Source organism: Eucyclogobius newberryi, unplaced genomic scaffold (genome assembly GCF_026437365.1).
Source record: "Eucyclogobius newberryi isolate DKJ021-1_F unplaced genomic scaffold, fEucNew1.0.hap1 SCAF_5, whole genome shotgun sequence".
In the NCBI taxonomy this organism is placed as follows: domain Eukaryota; kingdom Metazoa; phylum Chordata; class Actinopteri; order Gobiiformes; family Gobiidae; genus Eucyclogobius; species Eucyclogobius newberryi.
Genome location: NW_027316167.1, coordinates 31,783,749 through 31,800,485, shown reverse-complemented (window position 1 = coordinate 31,800,485; position 16,737 = coordinate 31,783,749). Strand labels below are relative to the sequence as shown.

Genomic DNA, 16,737 nt, shown 5'->3' with positions numbered 1-16,737 from the left:
ACCACAACAGCCGAACCGGAGGCAAAAAAACGGACACAAACCTGACACCAACATCACACACATCTTCCCTACTCTACACTACATAAACCGAACGGTTAAACAATAAAACCGTGCGGTTAAACAATACAACTATCCAACAGGGCCCCGCTGAGCGCCTGTTAGCTTAGCGTTAGCCGCGGCCACTTCCGCGCTAGCGCTACTTAGCTTAGCGAGCCCGACCCAAAGAAACTTTTAAGACCAAAACAACAACAAAAAGACACAAACAAGAGGGTCAACAGACTCCCACACATCACACATTACACAGACCTTGCCAATTGTTTGGCAACTTTACTTGAATGTGTTCTTTGCATAAGCTTTGTGGATAAACATGAAAATTCATGCATTTTCTTATCCGGAATAAAACAAATGCCCATTTGGTAAACTTTAAGACCCTTTTTTCAAAAAAGTATCGGGATACGTATCGTAATGAGGGAATTGTATTGGGACATACAAGTATCGGGATACGTATCGTATCGCAACCCCTGTATCAGGATACGTATCGTATCGCGAGGGTAAACACGTATGAATTTTTCCAAAATAAAACCGGTAAATTAAAATCAGCTGCTTATGAAAAGGCGGAGCTCATCTCTTCTGTAGTTTTGAACAGGCAGTCAATATTCTATTACCAAGTTGTTTTATATCAATATTCCAGTTTAAAATAATATTGATTGTTATAGTTAAATACTAACATTAAATGTCACACAAAATAATAGTCTTTAAGAGAAGTATCTGGTTACATATAGATTTTCCCATACGACGCATGTAAACACTCCTCGATCACACCAATATATCATTTTCAGTCGCAACTCATCGATGTCTGTCAATAATCAGATAGGTTGTTACATTTGGATATTAAACTGTGAACCAGTTATACTAAGGCCTATGCAATGCGAGTTTGTCAATCCCTTAAAGCTTGTATAGAGGATTTTTTGCAGAGTTGAGAAATCAGCAACTGTTAAAAAAAAAAGCACATGCGAACATTCGCCCCCACCCTCCTGTTCTTTCAGAGAGGCCGCCTACCATCAAACCTTTCGCTGCTACACGTGCGTTTGTTTATTAGCGCGACGGATCGCATCGCTTGTCTCCGCAGATTTCCGTCTCTTCTGAGCTCGAACACAGTCTTTCGCTAAACACACACTGGCATATCAGCCACACATGTGCAGCCAGGGAAACGTGCCGATATCTTGGGAACGAGCCAGAACGAGCCTGCAGGTGTGCACTAGCACGCAGGGAATGATTGACAGGTGGGAGAACTACTCAGCTGTCCACGCCACGAGGAAATGAGACTAATTGGTTGCAAAAATCCTCTATTCAACCTTTAAATAACAACGTAGTGGGTTTTTTTTCAGGGCAAAATGTCCTAAGACTGATCCGTTCTATACACAAACTAAGCATAATTTCAGATGTACAAAACTTAAAGCAGGAATTGGACTTTGCACGGCATTTCTTCACATTAAAAGCTGCAGAGTAAAGCAGGATTATGCTGCTGCTGACACATTCAAACAGAGAGAAATGTACATGTAGAGGGTTCAGGCTCTGGGGAAAATGTGCTTCAGAAAATGCAAGTAGACTCGGCTTAAGACTTGTTAATACCCCAAAGCTTTGGCCAAGCCCAGACTCAGGAACGGTGCGTGAATGCTTTCAGTATAGTTACATTTAGTGAACCCTAAGAGCATGCTCAATTATGTAAAAGGGTGTAACAAAATCCTCCTGTAGATGCAACTAAACTGGTAACAGGAATCGGCTCAGTATCGTTCCTGGAAATCGGTTCAGGTTAGGCCAGTCGATTATTGTGAAAAGAAGACCCTGTACCAGGCCTGAAACTTGAATCTTCTTTTGTTTAATGTTTTTGAGGAACATCTTTAATGTTAACGGCATATTAAACCCAATCAAACTGTCGAAAATGAGAAAGAAAAAAAAAGGTATACTATATTTGAGAAGAACCCCATTTAAATGACCTAGAAACTAAATTTGGATCTACAGGACTGTACTATTTCTCAGAGAAAAAAGGTAAAAGGAACCAAAAAAAAAGTGCAATTTAAGTCTTTGTTGTTATTTTATTTTATAAAACAACAAAACATTGAGAAAAAATAAATAGCATTAGAAGCAATAACAGGTTTGTAGAGGTCTGAACTAAAGGGTCGTCAGGGTTTATAAAGAATAAAGACAGGAAATATGGTCGTTTTATAGGAGATTATGTGACGAAAACATTTACCATTTGTCAATTTTGATCATTCACATTGCGATTTTGTTTCTACCAATAATAATCTTACAGCAGCTTTTAATGTTGTGAAAATTGTTGACCCAAAACCTTTGTACAATGCAGTTCTACATACGTAATGACACAGGATTTACACATAGAAATGGGGGATAAATTATTGCCGTTTTCATAGAAATAAAACCTACTCTTTCCGCTTGTGGCATCAGTTGATATGGATATTGACATTGGAACTGTAAAACCTGGACAGGTGCCGCTTTACTTGCCTCTAGCTTCAGAGTTTGACAAGTTTTTGAGGCAGAATAAGCAAATATACTAGTAAAGGATTTTGAAGTAGGCCTATTAAATTGGGGTTTTTGGTACTTTTCAACATCTGAGAAAGTTGACTAAGCAGACATAATTTATACTTTGGCGTGTTTTGTTCCTAAATGCAGAGTATATATTGCCGTTACAGTGGAAAGAACAGAAATGCCACACAGAGTTTGAGGTCATCATTAAAAATGGCAGCCGCTGACACATCTGTCTTGGTCTAAACCCCCTCTACCCTGGTACGCAATCTCGGTGTCATCATGGACCCCACCCTCTCCTTCACTCCCCATGTCAGCCACATTGTCAAGACCTCATACTTCCACCTCCGCCGCATCGCCAAAATCCGACACTGCCTCACCCTCCCCGCTGCTGATTCCCTCATCCATGCCTTCATCTCCTCCCGCCTCGACTACTGCAACTCCCTCCTCACTGGCATCTCCTCCCATTCCCTCCACAGACTCCAAATGGTCCAAAACTCCGCTGCCCGCCTCCTCACCCACACCCGGTCCCGTGATCACATCACTCCCGTTCTCCGCTCTCTCCACTGGCTCCCCATCAAGCAGCGCATAAACTTTAAAATACTCCTCCTCACCTTCAAAGCTCTTCACCACCTTGCCCCCCCCTACCTGTCTGACCTCCTCATCCCCCACCGCCCCTCCCGAGCTCTCCGATCCTCCTCCTCTCTCACCCTGACTGCACCAACATCCCGACTCAAAACTTTTGGCGACAGAGCATTCTCCCGAACAGCACCCCGACTCTGGAACTCCCTCCCCCAACCTGTCCGCCACTCTCCCTCACTCACAACATTCAAATCCCGCCTAAAAACATACCTCTTCACCCAAGCCTATGACCTCCCCTACCCCTAGCCTCCTCTACCCCATTGCCTACTCTTCTACCCCCTGTTACATCCCCATCTTTTTCTCTCTACTTCTTCTGTCTTGTTCATTTTATCTGTATATTAATGTGTATTGTACGTGTTGTCCCCCCTGTCTGTAAATACCCCCCCTTTTTTATTATGTTCAGCGTCTTTGGGTCACTGAAAAGCGCTATATAAATAAAAGTTATTATTATTATTATTATTATTAAACCACACTACAGTTTGTCGTAAAGCAGAGGATCCTGAAAACACAAAACTGAACGGTAAATAAAGGTTAAATGCCTTTTTTGATTTGCCATTTAGAATTTTTATTCCAAGTACACTTTAAAAACGGCTTTAGCAACAACATAAATCACTACGGCAACAGCTTTAAGCGGCTTAAGTAAACCAAGTTAGGCTTTGGATTTTGGCAGATTCTGAAGGCTCTGTTCACACTCGTCCCGCACACTCGTCCCGCACACTCGTCCCGCACACTCGTCCCGCACACTCGTCCCGCACACTCGTCCCGCACACTCGTCCCGCACACTCGTCCCGCACACTCGTCCCGTACACTCGTCCCGTACACTCGTCCCGTACACTCGTCCCGTACCCCCTGTCCCGTACCCCCTGTCCCATACCCCCTGTCCCATACCCCCTGTCCCGTACCCCCTGTCCCGTACCCCCTGTCCCGTACCCCCTGTCCCGTACCCCCTGTCCCGTACCCCCTGTCCCGTACCCCCTGTCCCGTACCCCCTGTCCCGTCCCGGTTATGTTAGCTTGGTCCTCGTTTTGTCCCTTTCTAGTCCATGTTAATTCTACCACTAGTAAAGGAAATGCATTTTAGCATAATCATTTTCCAAGCAGTTCTCAGACTCAGACCAGGAGATGTACCTGAGGGAGCTGTGGCCTGATTTCTACTAAATTCAATCTAAAACATGTCAAATTTAGACCGTAAGCCTCGATCAGACAGAGCTGCTCCTTGGGGCCATTTCTTGATCTTTAAAACTGGGTCAAACCGTGCTTCTCGTCATCCTCTGTGTGCACCGACTGCAGCTCGGCTTTGTTTACCACCACCACCACCAGCAAAAGCACTGCACACATGGGACCAGACTCTAAATATAGCACGGAAATGTTTGGTGCAAATCTAAAATGTAATAACGGGCACAATGTACCGGTATTCTATGTTTTTTGAGTGTACAACAGCCTACTTTTCTCCATGAAGATGTTGTTTTGTCTAGAACGTTCAACATAATGGCAAAAAAAAAACTTAAATCTCCCTGGAGACAAGCATGTGACTGGCAATAAACACGCCTGAAATTGAATAAATGTTTGGTCAAGCGGTAAAAACACATGGAGGACAACCAAACATACAACACATAGGAGCTCTGAGGGCAATAAATAGCATCCAATAAAAATATTAAATTCAAAAGGTAAATTAATAGCGATAGGAAAAGATTTTAAAGACCTATACCAAATACTGTAACAAAGCACAGTTCAAGTACAGCAGGAGAACAGAAAAAGTTCAACTGACGCCAAGGTAAATAACTATTAAAAATACTTATATTTAACAACACTGTGCAGAGTAAGAATACAAGACTACAATATTTTGTAAGTGCACCTTTTAAAAATGAATGCATGCAACGTATTTGGCAAAAAAAAAAAAAAAGATGTTCACACATTTAAAACATCTGCAACTAAAACTACTAATTTTTTGTAATGCAAATGTGTGGCGTTTCCCTTTTGGCCAGGCAATTCTTACAAAATAGGTCTGTATTGTTTTTATTTCAGGTAAAATACTACACATAACTACGAGATCAAATCCATACCCCAACACAGTTCAGTTTCAACATTATATGTTTTGAATGTGTAAAAGTATTGCCTAGAAACCGGAAGATGATCCACAAAGAGAAAAACGTGTGCACTGTACATTGTATGTACAGAACACATGAAGCAGCTGCATTATAAATTACAAATCAATAATTAATGTGCTCCTCAAATGAACCAAGTCTGGACTGGACTCTTTGGACAAGACCCTTGAGAAGAGTTCAAGAAGCTTTAGCATTTAACTAAAAAAAAAACAAGGTTCTTTGAGTCTGAACAACAAGTCACCAGTTCTGATGCTTTAACTTTTCATTTACAACATCCATAAATAATCCCTTAAATTTGATCAATTGGTAGATATATTCCATGTCGACTAAAAGGAAACGCAACAAAATCTTGTTTAAATATACAAACAAAACGTTTAAATATATTTTTGATCCGACCCAAAGTGGAGTGCACAAAGGATTTCATGCAGAATTAACCATTTGTACAGAGAAGTCATAGAAAACCTGCAGTTATCCTGGTAAAACAAATGAGTCAACTGATCTACATTTTGGCTAAAACTCCATCGACCAATTAATCGCCTGCACGACTAAAGATCTGACCTGATAATGCAGCTACAGAGGATGAACCGCTGAAGATGATGATCCAAGTGCTCCTCAGTCTAAACTGTGGACCAAACCACAGAGGACAGGTGCAGAGGGAGGGACGCAGAGGACAGGTGCAGAGGGGAGGGACGCAGAGGACAGGTGCAGAGGGGAGGGACGCAGAGGACAGGTGCAGAGGGGAGGGACGCAGAGGACAGGTGCAGAGGGGAGGGACGCAGAGGACGGGTGCAGAGGGGAGGGACGCAGAGGACGGGTGCAGAGGGAGGGACGCAGAGGACGGGTGCAGAGGGAGGGACGCAGGTGACGGGTGCAGAGGGAGAGACGCAGGTGACGGGTGCAGAGGGAGGGACGCAGGTGACGGGTGCAGAGGGTGGGACGCAGGTGACGGGTGCAGAGGGAGGGACGCAGGTGACGGGTGCAGAGGGAGGGACGCAGGTGACGGGTGCAGAGGGAGGGACGCAGGTGACGGGTGCAGAGGGAGGGACGCAGGTGACGGGTGCAGAGGGAGGGACGCAGATGAAGTTTGCCAGTGACCATCCAGAGGAGTCATGTGGTCAGATGATATACATTTTGTTATAAATTCCACTTGTCATGTTTGGAGGAAGAAGAAGGATGAGTACCATCCAAGAACACCATCCCAAGAACACCGTCCCATGAACACCATCCCATGAACACCATCCCATGAACACCATCCCATGAACACCATCCCATGAACACCATCCCTACTGTGAAGCTTGGGGGTCAAACATCATGCTTTGGGGGTGCTTCTCTGCCCAGGGGACAGGACGACTGCACTGTGTTAAGCAGAGGATGAATGGGGCCATGTATTGTGAGATTTTGGCCAACAACCTCCTTCCCTCAGTCAGAGCGTTGAAGATGGGCCGTGGCTGGGTCTTCAACATGACAATGACCCGAAGCAAACAGCCGGGAGAACCAAGGAGTGGCTCCTTATGAAGCATATCAAGGTTCTGGAGAAACAGTCTCCAGAACCTAAATCCAATAGAGCATTTTTGAAGGAAGCTGAAACTCTGTGTTGCTCAGCGACAGCCCTGAAACCTGACAGATCATGAGAAGATCTGTGTGGAGGAGTGGGCCACACTCCCTGCTGCAGTGTGTGCAAACCTGGTCAAGAACTACAGGAAACGTTTGACCGCTGTAACTGTAAACAAAGGCTTCTGTACCCAATTTTCCCACCTATAAAACATACAAATACATCATTTTAAAAATCAAATAATGTGATTTACGAATTTCCTCCATAAATTCTACTTGCAAAATCGCAGGTGTTCAAATACTTACTCTCCTTGCTGTATATCATGTTTCTACATAGTATGGGCTTCTAAATGAAGCTGTGTGACTGAAGCAACTACTGGTTTTATTTACAGCAGCACTAAAGATTAGAGTTTAACCATACCTGAACCATAAAAAGAAGAAAAAGTGCTTGGTTGCCAAAATGTATCATTTGCTCATAACTTCATTCTTTCATCATCATCATCATCATCATCATCATCATCATCATCATCATCATCATCATCATCATCATCATCGTCATCATCAAATAATAATATAATAATAAAATAATAATAATAATAATAATAATAATAATAATAATAATAATTCAATAATAATAATTCAATAATAATAATTAAATAATAATAATTAAATAATAATAAAATAATAATAATAAAATAATAATAATAAAATAATAATAATAAAATAATAATAATGATAATAATTAATAATTATTAAATAATTATAATAATAATAATAATTAATAATTATTAAATAATTATAATAATAATAATAATTATTATTATTAAATAATTATAATAATAATAATTATTATTAAATAATAATAATAATAATAATAATAATAATAATAATAATAATAATAATAATAATAATAATAATAATAATAATAATAATAATATTATTGTGTTAGAGTCTGGCACTAACCCAGCCAAATCCATCTCCAACATTCTATTCAAGTGCAGCGTAAAAGGCCTGGCCATATAAAAGCATGAAATCAATATTGTAATTATTGAAAACGACCTAAAGACTCTAGAATAAGTGTGTGAGTCAGAGACCAGAGCAAGACTGAGAAATGGGTAAAACAAATCTGGGACATAAACCTGGAACAAAACCTGAAAAACAGTCAAATTTAAGTCAAAACTGTAAGAACTTTTCTAAATGAGCAGTTTTTGCACATAACCAGCACAAGCCTTTACACATGTTGCATCAAATTGACTTGATTATTGAACTATTGGGACAGTCAAGGTTATATTGATTGACGGATGGAGCTACAAACGGCTAAAATGAGGAACAAAAGACATAGAAGAGCTGAATTGATTGGCTGCAGTGGGCCAAAATCTATAGTACTGGAGCTAAAATGAAGATCCATGCACATCGTGGCTTATAATAAATTAGTTACTGGTATTAACCAAATAAACGTCTGATCTTGCACATGATCTACCATCTCAAATGATGGTGAATTAGAACTGCGACTAATGATTGTTTTAGCACTCGGCGATTATTTTTTAATTTATCTATGGTTATAAAAAGGTCCATTTAATCCAGATAGCAAAAATATGACTGATTTCTTTTTTTCATTGTTAAATAGTCAATTAGTCAATTCATTGTTACACCCTTGTTTTTAATATTTTTCAACACATCAGGAAACTCAGCTACGATAGGTGCCATAAGGTGTTAAAGCAAAAATACACTTGTAAAAATGTCATAATCATCTTCTTTATGTAAGCTCAGACATCTTTTGAAAACATTATGAGCCATCATGAAATCATTATCGATTGGGACAATAAAGGAATATCTTATCTTATCAGTAATAAACTTATAAAAGCAGCACATTACAAGGCTTGGTTATTAGGCCTGAGGGACGTCTAAATCTTGCCGTCCTGATGCCAATTTTCTCACAAATGCAAGAAAAGCCATTTCAGCTACATAAAGCCTTAAGTGATTTAAAAAAAAAAAAAAAAAAAAGTACTGTAATAATGTTTCCTCTTGTGCAAAAGCATGGTTATTTATAGCACATGAATAAATTGCATCCAGATCAGGCAGCTCCATCTAGTAGACTAGTCTATGCTCCTACAAAAGAAATAACTAATGGAAACTATGGCCAATTCTGAAACGGACTCGATTAATGCATTATCATCTTGATCGAAATGAAAATATACATTAATAATGTATAATGAATAAATTGCATCCAGATCAAGCAGGTCTCATCCACTTAAGCTCATTTTTACACAAATGCTTATCAAAAAGGCTCAATTCTGCTTTGAAAACTGGAAACTTTGGCCAGCTCGAAAACATAAAACCTAACAATTATCTTGAACAAAAACAAAATATCAATCAACCATAGCAAATGAATAAATGGAATTAATTATGCCTAAAAAAATGGAACCTAGCTTTTTTTTTTTTTTTTTTTAATCAAGTGCAAATAAAAATATGTAAAAATGAGGATATATGATCATTAAAGCGTAAATGTACAGACGTTACATCATCAGCCCTCATTCCAACACACACACACACAGAGACGAGCCGCCCGGTCCGTCCTCTGTAAAGTGTAAATAACGATGCACGTATAAAAAAGGGAGGATTATTCTGATGTGCTGAAGCTTGAATAAACGCATGAGGCGGAGAAGGCCACGCTTCTGTCAGACATCTAGGCCGTAACGCGAGCCACTGCATCAGGTTTCCTCGTCCTCCACCCTCCTCTCTTCCTCTCCCTCTCCTTTCATTCAACACGTTTTGGCCCCACATTCCTCCCTCGCTCTCACCTCTCCCCCCGCGGTCCCGTCGATCATCCGTGCATGTTGGGAAACCGTTTGCTCCGCCGCGCGTCCAACGTCAACGCCGCCCGATGCAACAAAACGCTGTGCGTCGTACGGGTCCCTCTCTCTCTCTCTCTCTCTCTCTCTCTCTCTCTCTCTCTCTCTCTCTCTCTCTCCTCTCTCTTCGCCTCGCTCGTCCCTACCCTCCCCATCAGTCCCCATGGCAACCGCGCGCCTCGTCAGACCCCTCCCACAGCGCCCTCTCCCTGTCGTAGATTCACATTTCAGCTCCTCCTCCTTTAACAGATGAAATATTCAGCAATGACAGTCTGCTCTCTGGCTCTGTTTACGTGGACTGGACAAAGCATGAAGTCACTGGTCATTAAAAATGCGACGCTAAATCAATTATAATAATAGTTTAAGGTGAGATACTAAAGGTGAACAGGAAAAAAAAAAAACTATAATTTAGTAGTTCACCTAGATAAATGTTTGATAAATTGATCATTTTTCTTCTTCTTTCTAATTCCACATATTTGGGACATGATAGAGCCAGGTTCGGATTTCTTGCTTTATTTTGTTGATATTTTGTACCAAAAAAAAGAAGGGGGGAAAAAAACATACAAGGGGGATATTGGATTTTTTAAATTAGATTTTTGAATCGACTTGATTTTTCGAATTTTGGCACTTTCTTTTTAGTAAAAACGCAAATAAAATCAGGCTTTGAATTACCGTATTTTCCGGACTATAAGTCGCACCTTTTTTCATAGTTTTGGACTCATATTTATACTGATATACTCCAGAGCGACTTATGTGATATTATTTGTTATTTTCACACTTGCAACCGCATTTATACTCTCTATTATGCATTTTTTGGCTGGTGCGACTTATACTCCAGTGCAACTTATAGTCCGGAAAATACGGTAGATCTAAACAAATCCTTCTGTGCAATTCATCATCATTTTATTAGGCACAGGACTGTAACGTTTTGGTGTTTGAAGGTGCTACTTTAAGGGCTAAGAATAATGCATGAAACAGTAAATCTATGGATGCGATTTGTTCAAATAAAATTATAAAACATGTTTAGATGCAGCTTGGATGAGGTCTTTGGTCTCCAGATATAAACACCTGGAAACGACAAACGGACCAAAAAATTTAAATACTTTAGTCTGCGTCTCAAAAACAGTGGTTACAGTCTCACTAAGCCCATCATGATAATACGCTTTACAGAGCGACATTTTGCTGAAGAAGTCAAAGAACCAAACCATAACTAAAAATAAACTGACACAATCACCTTAAAGCAGGATTATCCAAAACAATAATCCTACATGTACAACTATGAATATTGCGATTATTATCAGACAAATGTGAAATATATGTAAAATTAAGCAAACTGTATACTTTTTGTTTTTACGTTTCCAACTTTTTATTTTCAATCAGCTCTTTTAGTAGCATTTTTTCAACAAACCACATTCTCGATACAATCCAAATTTCAATCCATTTCCCCACTTCTGTGTACGATATCGTTAAAACACGAGCTGCAGTAAATAAACGCCAGAATTAAATCGCGTTATAAGTGGTTTGTATTTATAATGAGTCATAGAAGCTGTTTATTCCACCGTCCACAGCTCAAAACTCATCCTTTTTACCACGAGTACAAAGAAAAAGCCCCCGCAACAAATAATGACCCCGTTTGTTCCATCTATCATTCACTGAACAATAAGTCAAAAGGTAATTACATCTCTAAACCTATTGTCTTTATAAGAACTACACTTATTTAGCATGAATAAAGGCTTAATTCATAGTGAACAAACAGTTTATTAAGAGTTATTCAGACTGAGTTACTGCTTAATACTCGAACACATAATTCCTAGCACTTAACTTTAATTAGGTAGTTACTAAAACCAAATTGAGCTGAATAAACTACTTGTTCATTAGGAATTAAGTCTTTGTTCATACTTTAAGACAAATTACGGCGTAGTAATGAATGAAATTTCCCCATGTGTGGACAACAAAGGATTATCTTATCTTAATTATTAAATCCATTCAGTCCACTGCTGGTGATGGTAAACTACTGCTGGATTCTCATCTTACTAAATGGTATTATTAGTCGAGTCATTATTGTATTAAAATGACAAGGATTTCAGGATCAGAAAACCCTTTGTCGTCATCGTAAATGAACCAAATCCACAAACTGCTTTGGCAACACTGAAACTCCAAACGATCATCGACAAAAGCAAACTACAATAAAATAAGGCCTGAAATGAAAGAGCAGAGAGTGACTTGGCAATGGTTTTGCGACTGACAGATCCTTTTAAACTGCCCTGTCGTTTTTGTGCAAAATACAAAAAAAACTGACAGAAAATGTGTAGATTAATCCCAACCCTTGGACTGGATTGTACCGTGAAAGACGACATTGGACAGACGCTGTGGTTTCTCTTACACCAAATCAAATCAGCCCGAGTCGGCACATGTCCAAACACAAAGGTGACAGAGTTTGATCCACATCACAAGGATTAAGATGTTCCGGAGCTGATGGAGCCTGGTCCAGGTCACTGCGTCACGATTACACGGTTACGTAACACCTGACGGGATTAACGTGACTGTCATATTCATCAGAACGGAACATCCTCTGGGCAGTAGAGGACCATTACCTAAAGCCACCGTAACCGGAGCGGAGGAAGGGGGCGCTGTTGTTCAAAATGGTGGGTCTTTTAAACGAGTCAAACATTTCTCCATCGCCAACTGGAACCGTCTCAGAATCAGAAACGGTTTATTGCCATTGTCATTGACGTTAGATTTTCATCTTTTGCAACTTGCTGGGTTCAAATCATTGACGCTCTTAAATGGCACCGCTTAAAGTCACACAAACTATATTTAGCTACCGGTATACAGTTTGCTTTACACCATCTTTCTCAGATCTTACCCGTCCTTTCCTTCGACCGTTTTGGACATTGATGGCGGTCTCTCTCCTCCTCTTCAGTCGTGGTTTGTTGATGGAGATGCCGCAGTCTTTCCCTGGTCCCAAAACCCAAGGCGTCGTCCCATCCTTGGGCCGACCCGCTCCACGCCGTGTCGCTGCCTTCTCCTCGGCGTCTGGTCGGCGCTCCACAGCCTTGTTGCGGTTCTTTAACAGGCTGTGGACCGTCAGAGCGACCAGCGTGCACAAAACGTACATGACGTCCGAAAAAGCCAGTTCAACTCAAAGCGTCCGCCCAAGTTACAAAAACATCTGGACTCTCAGTGAAGATGCTCGATGTCCAGCTCGTGTGGCATCCATGTTCTAGTGCTTGGATCTACATCTTGAAGGTCGTTTTTTTTAAATCTTCAAATGCTTTTAAAAATACTCGGGGGTTTAAATCTGTCTATTTAAACTCAAAAGACTATTTAAAAAAAATAAAAATCAAATTCAAATTAAAGTAGCAAAAATAGAACTGAAAACACACCTCAAGCTGCAACAAACTAGGACACAATTTGATCTAAAGAAGGACTAACTTACTATATCCAATACTAGAATCAAAAACAGGGCTAGGCTAGGACTAAATGCACAATAAATCAAGACTAAACCAGATCAAAACCAGATCAAAACCAGCACACGACTGCTTCAACAGTACGACCCAAACAGGTCCAAGCTTGCGGAAATAAACAAGACTAAAATCAATACTAAAAACAAATACTAGACTTTACTGCAAAACTGAGTGAACAAACACAAAATTCCAGAACAAGAAGTAAAACCAGGACTAAATAATGACCAAACTAGGACCAAACCAGGGCTAAATTAGACCTAAAACACAAATAAAACCAGGACTAAACCAGACCTAAAACACATGTCTTAACTAGGACAAAACTGGACCTAAAATAACACTAAACAAGTCCTAAACCAACACCATATTAGCCCTAAAACTAACGCCAAACCAGGACTAAACAGTTCTAAATCAGGACTAAACCAGGACTATTCAAAACAAAAGTAAAATGACTCGCCTTGGACAGAAAAACAGCATTTAAAACCTGCATAACTAACATGTCTGGCACACTGAGCCCAAATCTGACAAACAATATTCCTTATATCATTTCATGGCTCACCGTTCATGGCTCCACCCAGTCACACTTCCACAGAAGCGATAAAACTCCTGAACCTTGTCCCGAGCCTTGCCCACTGGCGCTGGTTTGGGTCACGTCTCGCTCTGGACAGTAACGCGAGTCGCAAAAAGGTGTCGACTTCCATTCGAGCGAAATCCTTAACGCCGAGCGAGGGACAAGCCAGGTTCAGCCAAGCCCGAGTCAGAGCTGGATAATCAACCAGAGGTGAAAGTCCGACTACTGCAGTTAGGTAAAAAAAGTAATATAAAAAAGGTTATTGCAGAGGGACGTTTGGGCATGGGGAAAATAGATTATAATGAAATGTGTCTATAAACAGTCACTAGACATTTATCTTGTGTAATAATTGACTAAAATGAAAAGCAAAACATGTCTTTAAACGGATTAGGTTTAATTATCAGACAAATGTGAAACGTCTAAATCACAAAAGTACAGAAATATCACCTTTTAGCCCTTGTACAACATACATCTTATTTTTTACTCATTAACAGCTCTTTTTGTAGCATTTTTACCACCAAAACCAGATGTATTCAACCACCACAACACAAGCGATATTAAAAACAGAACAAACAGACTAATTCTACATCTAAAGCAAAGACTATGACACAACGCTTATCAAATGCAAATATGTTTAAACTTCCTTAGTAACACAACTAAATAACACTTTTATGGCTTTAAATCAATCACGTTCTAACTTTAAATCAAATCCAATTCAAACTGGGCATTAAAAAAAAAGAAAGAAAAAAAGATTACAAAAAAAATAGAAAAGTCCATTCAAAGAAAATGAAAAGTTAATGCATGACACAGAACAACACAAAAAACGTCCTGAAGTTTTCAAAAAGCATCAAAGTTAAACGACAAAACCCTTCGTTCCATCAGTCCGGCCGTTGCAGAAGTCGCCCGTTGCTGTAGTGACGGTGCTCAATGATACGAGCAGATTAGACAAACTGCCCGCGAATGCGGGACGGGGCAGAGAAGAGAAGAGAAGAGAAGAGCAGTACTCTCTCTCCTGCCCCTCTGTCCCGGGACCATCTGGTACAAAAGCAGGATCAACTCTGACACTCGCTGCTGATGTAACGCACGGGAAATCCACTCGACAAACTTTGGGTCTAAATCAAGGCTCCGCAGCGTATCAGAAAGGAGTCAGAGCTGAAACGTTTTTTCTCACTATCATCATCACTCAAATTCGATATTGTGACATATCAATAGGAGATATCGCAGCAAACTAAATATATTGCAATATCTGACAGAAATGTACTGTTATTTAACTTTAAAAACATACGCACAATGAAAAAAAAAGTTGAAAATGGACAAATTCAACAAACAATGGACAAAATGAGCCATAATATGCTTTTAAACCCACTTTCCTTTGGATGCACCTCATTACCTGCTAACTAATTTCTACTTATCCTGACCAGCCCTGTTTGTTGTATTAAACTTAATTTATTTCATTATTATTTTTTTAAAATCATTATTACATATTTTTCTTTACATTGAAAAAAAATATATAAACAGGTTAAAAAAGGTAAACTTTAATTCATAAATTCCCCTTATTCAGTCTTAATTTTTCTTGAATTTTTATTTTTTTTGGGGAAATTTAGCTAATTGCAGTCAAAAAAGTAGAGTAAAATGTCCCAATAACAACGATATTGCAACATTTTCGATATTGTAGAATACCCTAGTGTCAAAAGTACATTTAATTTTTCTACATTTGGCGGCTCAGAATCTGTTTGAATCTCTACCGTCCAAACATTTGTGCTGCTTTAGTTACAAGTTGCACTGGAGGAGATATTATTGTCTTGCCTAGAATGTCCTAAAGTATAACATTTAAGTTGTGCATTCAGGCCAAGTTATAGTCATATCTGTGGAGAGGCGACCCCGCTCACAGCAGTTTTTTTTGCAATAAAACACATCTTATTGAATGAAAGCAAACAATATAGGTTTATTGTAATACAGTGAAACATTACAGGCAAAGCAGTAACATCTAGAGCACATTTAACTCTTCCTGTCAACTCTGCTCCAAACTAAGCAAAGTAAAAAGCCCCAAACAAAACCATTGGATCTTTTATCAACTGCACGACCACGTTTCAGTGCAAGGGGTGACGGGGACCGGCCTGGGAACTGTCCATGGGAACCTTTTTATGAACCCCGTCGGCTGAAAGTTCAGTGGGGATTCTGTGTTTAGCACAAACATCCAGTAAAAAGAGCGTGGGGCCGTTACTATTGAGCAGAAATAAAAGAGTCATGTTCAGATCAGTGAGTCTTTTCATTAGACTGATGAGGAGGAGGAGGAGCTACAAACACATAATGACCAGTGTGACGTGTGTGACATGTGTGGTCGCGTCTCCACATTGTCATTGTGTAACTACGGTTTTTCTGCTCTGAACGATGCACTTTACTTCTGCTAAAAACAACAGATTGCTGCTGTACTTTTTAGACTTTTTAGACAGCTGTGTCCTACAACAAAACGGCTGTTGTTATAACGATTTAAAACTTTGAATAAAAAAGGTTTTACCATCGGGAACTGCCCCCGAGCGGTGTGTCCACTGCAGAAACACGACAAAAACATAACAAATCGTGAAAATCTTGAGTCGAGGCCTAAAATGGAAACGTAGGCCTTACAGCGAGATTAAATGTACGACCAAAGACGAGCTTGTCTTAATGATTCGTACAGGAACAATGGAATATTATAGGAAGATTTTGATTTAAAATGTCCAAAACGTGACCAAACTGCCCCAGAATAAAAAATAAACCTGTTCAAATATAGCTTTTACACAATTAAAATAAAAATATATAGCTTTTACTCAGTTCAAATGCAGATGTATTCTTAGTTACATAAACCATGTGTCCCATAATGTCCAACGTTTGTGTTGTGGTGTGTTGGTTCTCTCTTCAGAAAGCAGAATGAGCCTCACACTAGTCTTTCATTTGGGTTGCCAGTTCCTGTGAAACACTTGGATGAGTCTCTGTCTGCAGGTTAAAGGTTCAGTTGTGATCATTCTTTTT

General features: G+C 39.8%; 1 protein-coding gene across 3 annotated transcripts in view; it reads right to left on the bottom strand.

Annotated features, from left to right (window-relative positions):
* kifc3 (kinesin family member C3) overlaps positions 1 to 12,847 on the bottom strand; it is a 50,550-nt gene extending 37,703 nt beyond the window's left edge. For 2 of the 3 annotated variants that reach the window (XM_072464685.1, XM_072464686.1), the window contains exon 1: positions 12,560 to 12,847. In XM_072464685.1, the coding sequence (XP_072320786.1) occupies positions 12,560 to 12,811 (252 nt within the window). In that variant the 5' untranslated portion in view covers positions 12,812 to 12,847. The remainder of the gene's footprint in view (positions 1 to 12,559) is intronic. The other variant, XM_072464687.1, reaches the window with a different exon arrangement.
* Between the last annotated feature and the right edge of the window lie 3,890 nt (positions 12,848 to 16,737).